General features: G+C 37.1%; 1 protein-coding gene across 1 annotated transcript in view; it reads left to right on the top strand.

Annotated features, from left to right (window-relative positions):
• The window catches only part of LOC131152910 (bifunctional 3-dehydroquinate dehydratase/shikimate dehydrogenase, chloroplastic-like), a 36865-nt gene extending 31115 nt beyond the window's left edge, over positions 1-5750 (top strand). Inside the window, exons 9-11 of the mRNA XM_058104865.1 lie at positions 4364-4512; positions 5060-5222; positions 5332-5750. Coding sequence (XP_057960848.1) covers positions 4364-4512; positions 5060-5222; positions 5332-5375 — 356 coding nt within the window. The 3' untranslated portion in view covers positions 5376-5750. The remainder of the gene's footprint in view (positions 1-4363; positions 4513-5059; positions 5223-5331) is intronic.
• The last annotated feature ends 250 nt before the right edge of the window (positions 5751-6000 follow it).

Raw genomic sequence — 6000 nt, forward strand, 5'->3', positions numbered from 1 at the left:
ATTCGACTTTGTTTGGCTAATGATGTGTGGTATCATGTCATGGATGAGGATTCTACAACATTAGTTTGGCGAAAACAGGAATGCCAATATATGTCTAAGGGTTCATCAAAATTTGCAAGTGTAGTGGAGGAAGATTCAGAATGCAGTGATGGAGATATGCTATATGTTTCATCAGGAATGCCGATATATGTCTAAGGGTTCGTCAAAATCTGCAAGTGTAGTGGAGGAAGATTCAGAATGCAGTGATGGAGATATGCTATGTGTTTCATCGGGTTCGGAGTGCCTCACAAGTGATTCTTGGATCTTAGATACCAGATGCTTTTATCCTAGAAAAAGGTTTGACACCTACAGGTTAGTTTATGCTGGTTGTATTTTGATGGAAAATGATATTTCATGCAAAATATTTGTTATTGGAAATATCAAAATCAGAATGTATGATGGTGTTGTAAAAGTCATATGTGATGTAAAGTATGAATTGGGTCTAAGGATGAATGTTATTTTATTGGGTACTTTAGACTGCAATGGATATTGTTATAAGTCTAAAAGTGGAGAAATGAAAGTGTGTGAAGGCGACTTGATAGTGATGAAAGGAGAAAAAGTAGTAGGAAATATCTATGCACTACAAGGTGTTACGGCTGTAGGTGGAGTTGCATCTGTTGAGTCTGAGTCAGATATCTTATGGCATACGCAGTTAATGCATATGGGTGACCACATGTATTCATATGTTTGGGAACTAATGATGGTAGCATTAGGGGATAGACATATGTATTTCATGTGTTTATCACGAAGGGTCTTGGTGTACTTTATGCAGTGGCTAAGGTGGAGAACCAGACCAGGAGAGAGATTCTCAAGTCAAACTTGGAGCTAAATACGCTGGTTTTGTTCAAGGAGTTTTATGAGCATGGCAGATCATATGCAAGGCTTGCAGGGTACTTCTTGGTGAAGTCAGTGAGTATGGCGCGTTTCTCGTGCGACTAATTGCCAAAGATATTACTAGATGGGAAAGTTGCAGGTGAATTGTGGGCAGGTTTTGCGGTAGACTACTCGGTTTTGAGTGGATATCCACTGGTGCACTATTCTAGTGATGGAGGATCTAGGCTTGGTGTGATGTTCAGATAATACACTTTTTTGGGGTATAAGAAAGGTGGGTACAAGTTAGGTGATCCTGTGGAAAAAAAATGGGTGATCGAGCACATGGCTTTTGATGATAAGAGTCATGGGGCAGCATACTCAAGTAAAGGAAGAGAAACAAATGCCAAAAAACTGCAGCAGCAGCAGCAGCAGCAGCAGCAGCAGCAATCATGTTATTTAGGTGGAGTTAGAGACTCTGGGCAGAAATGTGAGGATTCTATCTTGGGTCAACAGTATCACGGTATGAATGGGCATGTGATGCAAGTAGAGCAACAGACTCAGAGCAGAGATGACATAATTCATATTGCAGGGAGTTTCAGCTCGGGAGACCTACATAATCACGGTGGGCCCATGTGCATTATCAGACCACCACTCAGGTATAAATTTGGCACTCTGGAGTTTTATGTATTCATTATTACTAGCAGCAAGGTTTCTACTATTTTTAGGAAAAAAGGTGAATGAGTGCTATGGTAGAGAAAATGGATGTATTGCATATGTACCAAGTGTATGAGTTGGTGAGACTTCTAGTATGGAAGAGGGTGATAGTATGCAGTGGAGTGATGTATTTGTTATGTGTGAATGACATGTTATTGGCTAAGATGGCTTTAACTGAGGCTAATCAGTTAGGAACTCTGTTGAAAGGTTTTAACATGAATGTTTTGGGTACAGCCAAGATGGGTCTTATTTTGCTGATTTGCATGGAAAAAACTGTAGGGAGATTAGTGTTATCTCAGGGTGGTTTTGTGGACAAGGCTACAAAGAGATTGGTGTTATCTCAAGGTGGCTTTATGGATGGAATCGCAGGGAGACTTTGTTTGCTGTCTCAAGAGGGTTCTGTGGAGAATCAATATGGAATGTCTACTGCTCAGTACCCAAGGACAAGCTGTGATGTTCGGGATATGTCAAAGGTTCCTCATGATTGTGCAATGGGGTGTTTTTGCAGGTAACAGAGTGATTCGTTAGTTGTTAGTTTTGTTGAAGACTATGCAGGGGGTTTTGGTGATATAAAGCTTGCAATAGTGTTTGTGTCTACTATTGTGGGATGGTCTTATTGGAAGCCTAACGTGAAATCTTCGGGTGTTGCATCTACAACTGTATCAGGGTTGATGGTAGAAGCTTAAGCTACCACCGGCAAGTTCAAGCGGCATTTCTTAGACTTGGTGCATGTCTCCAAATGCTAGAAATGGAGACGGTCTCAATTGAACATTCTAAGTACAAGGTGGAGAAATCAGATATGTTTTTCAGGTTCTCCTAATGGGCGTGTAATCGCCAAGGTCGAGATTGTTGTATTTGTGTGTGGCTCTTATACTTGTTTGGGTTCATAAACAAAGGAAGAAAAGCATATGTATGAAGACTTTGTGCTATGCAACAGTGATTTGTCGACGAGTGCATCTAGGCTGCGAGAGAAAATTCAAATTTTGAATTGGAACGTTGTGACAGTTGGGAATTTGGAGGGAAGCCTCCGAGGGGTTGTTATTATGTTCTTCTGGGCATATTTTGACATGTAAGTGAGAATGAGAGAGGGTAAGAGAAGGAGAGAAGATCATTGTATGTAATTGTATTGTGTATCTTTGATCTTCATAATGAAATCTCTTGCCGGTTGCTCCCGTGGATGTAGGCTTTGCTGAACCACGTTATTCCTGGTGTCGTTGCCTTTATTATTGTTTTCTTTATATTGCTGTGGTTGTGGATATATTCTGTTTATCATCATTTAGATTGTTGCAAGTGTTTGTTTGATTCTTTACAATAATATTGTTATTCCGTTGTGCATTGTTGTAAGAGGCGTTATTTCACAACATTGTGCCACATGCATGTTTGCGTGTCAGATGATGCGTGCAATTGCACCCATGTGAGGCCCATCTTTGTCTAAAAAGACGTGTAGAGTGCCCATGCATAGGACTGGAATTTTATTTTATTTTTTTCAATGTGGATGTATCTCACTACCTCTTCCTTCTTTCCTTCTTTGAAAACCAAAACCAAGCTTTATTTTTAAAGATTTTCAATATTTTTTAGTAGTCAAGTACCTTTTCAATAATAACTTAGTAATATGGGAGGCTGAAATGGAATTTTGTGCACTAAGTGTTCACTCCATTCTTACTTTCTTTGCGCGACTAAAACAGAACTATTGGCAAGATAATGAAACAGAAGCTTTGATGTTACAAAATAGACAAGAAATCTTTTCACTTATAAAAGGAGTATGTTATTGTTAGGGCAATGCGGTGCAAAGAGTACAAATTCAGAAAAATATGTGCCTTGAGGTGTGAATAATTCACTCTCTTTAAGGTGATATATGGCCCCACTTGAATGAGTTTGCTGTGAGAATATATTGCAAATCACCTCCATATTTAGGCAACAAACCTGGAGATCTCTTTGAAACCTATCTAGAAACAATGTATTTGAATAGGAAAGAAATGAGAGAGAGAGAGAGAGAGAGTAAAATGAATTTTGATTTTATTTAATCTCTCATTAATATTTATTATTTATATTTTATAGAAATTGAATAGAAGAATTATTAATAATCCTTTTAGGTGGTTATGCCTTAACAATAAAAACAACACCCGCAACAACAAACCAAGTCTTAAGTCCCACTAAGTGAGGTCGGCTACATGAATCTTTTTCTACCAAACTACATTAATCCTTAACAATCATACTATTTGAAATTTAATGATTGAACCTCTTCGAAAATTTTGAAGATTCAAATTCCTAAAATGGGATCTTTATTGTTTGCACATATACATGTATTCAAGTACCAAGTGTCAACTTATATTTTTGTGTGGGTGTGTATGTGTACGTAGACATACATACATACATACATATATTATATGGCCCTGCACTTTTTATTGTGAAGGTTGCCCTATAAAGCTATTCAGACCATTTAAAACTTTCCAATGAAACTCAGTCTTCTTTATACTACAATATAAAACCAATTTCAACAGATATTGAGGACAAAACCTGCACTTTCTTTTTCCATGTGCTTTGCCATTCATCCATTTTCATGAACTAAGTTAACAAGGACTATCCGTCTCTGTTTGTTTCATTTCTTGGTTCATTCACATCATCACTGTGAAATTAATAATACTATGCGTTTCACTTTTTATCTACAAAATTTGCATGCTTTAAGAGTACTCGATATGCTTTTCATTTATTAATATTGGTGCCTCATTTGAATGAACATGGACTTCATCCTTCTTGCTAAATCACCTGATGATTTGTGCTTTCTTCCAACTGCCAGAGAAGGCTAAAGAACTTGCCAGTAAAGTTGGGGGAAAGGCCATCACTCTTGCTGAATTAGATAATTTCTATCCGGAAGACGGGATGATTCTTGCAAACACAACATCTGTGGGAATGAAACCAAAAACTGATGCCACGCCCATATCTAAGGTTTGCCTACTTCCTTCATTCGTATTGCATGCTTTGGAGCTTTTATAGCCATTTCTCATGTCAGAATGTCCCATTGCAATTGAATTTTGCCCTTTGTACCTTATACACGTCTTCAATTCAAGTCCATCATTTTGATCAGGGTCAGACAATCGTCATCATTGGTTATGATGACAAACAGAAGCATTATATCTTTGTGAAATCTTGGAACTAATGGTGGTTCCTGAACCTCTAAGTTCAAATTCTTAGCAAAAGGCAATGAATCCGTTCAATTTCCATGAGGCATCAAACCCTTTAGAGACATGAAATCACCATTTGATTCAGCATCATAATTTTGTAGCATTAAGCTTCATAGGCATCATAAAAAACTAAACTGCATTTTTTCAGTCCGTCCATATTTTTATGGAGCATCAAATATCAATTTCTTTGGCATAGTTCATAGCATGATAACTTACATATGAAATTTTCACCAAAATGCATTGGGCACAAGGTTATTGATTGTAAATTAAAAAATTTTACCTTGACACTAATTTCTCTCCCTCTGCTGCAGAAAGTTCTGAGCCATTATTCCCTGGTTTTTGATGCCATTTATACACCAAAATGGACTAGACTTTTGCAAGAAGCAAAGGAATCTGGAGCTGCTGTTGTTTTTGGAACAGAGATGTTTATCAATCAAGCATTTGTACAGTTTCAAAAGTTCACTGGTTTGCCTGGTAAGGAGAATGCAAAAAAATTAATTATATATATATAAGAAATTTCTTCTATCTATTAGGACTTCATGTTTTGCTTCATCATAATGCTTCTTTCACTTTTATATTGCAGCTCCAAAAGAACTTATTAGGGAAATCCTGGCAAGAAACACATGATAAGGAATTTGCCCAGTTTAGCTCTATTTCGCAACTCGATGGTGGATCTATGTTCTTCCAGCGCAGCTCGATGGTGGATCTATATTCTTCCAGCACAACTAATTCATTTCACTTTCAAATTTTATGAGAGGCTGTTCAGTTTTTCCATTGTAGCAATAAATCTCCATTTTCTTTTATGAAAGATCCGTGAGCGTGAATGCTAAAAATTTTCAACGAATGCTGAAATTTCATATGTTATGGGCCTTTAAGTGGTCGTGTAAGGAGTGGAACCACAAGAAGGGATTCATGCAGCTGACCTCAAATTGCACGTTGGGATGAGGCTTTTGAGTCACTTTTTATATATTAATGGAAGAAATACTTTCTCCTTGATTTGAATTGTTTGAGTCATAATTGTTTAGGGCTTTGCTATAGATTTATTTGCCTGAAGTGCAAAATTGCTAATTGCGCTACTTATTTAGACATGAAAATGCCTCTTGAAATATTCAGCTCACTATATTTCTATTTCATAACTAACAATTGGGATCTGAAATCATGTTCTTGAAGCATATGGATTCAAATTCTAAGAAATTGCATTTGTAGTTTATTTTAATATAAAGATATTATCATTTCTTCATTCATTGCATAT

Source organism: Malania oleifera, chromosome 4 (assembly GCF_029873635.1).
Source record: "Malania oleifera isolate guangnan ecotype guangnan chromosome 4, ASM2987363v1, whole genome shotgun sequence".
In the NCBI taxonomy this organism is placed as follows: domain Eukaryota; kingdom Viridiplantae; phylum Streptophyta; class Magnoliopsida; order Santalales; family Ximeniaceae; genus Malania; species Malania oleifera.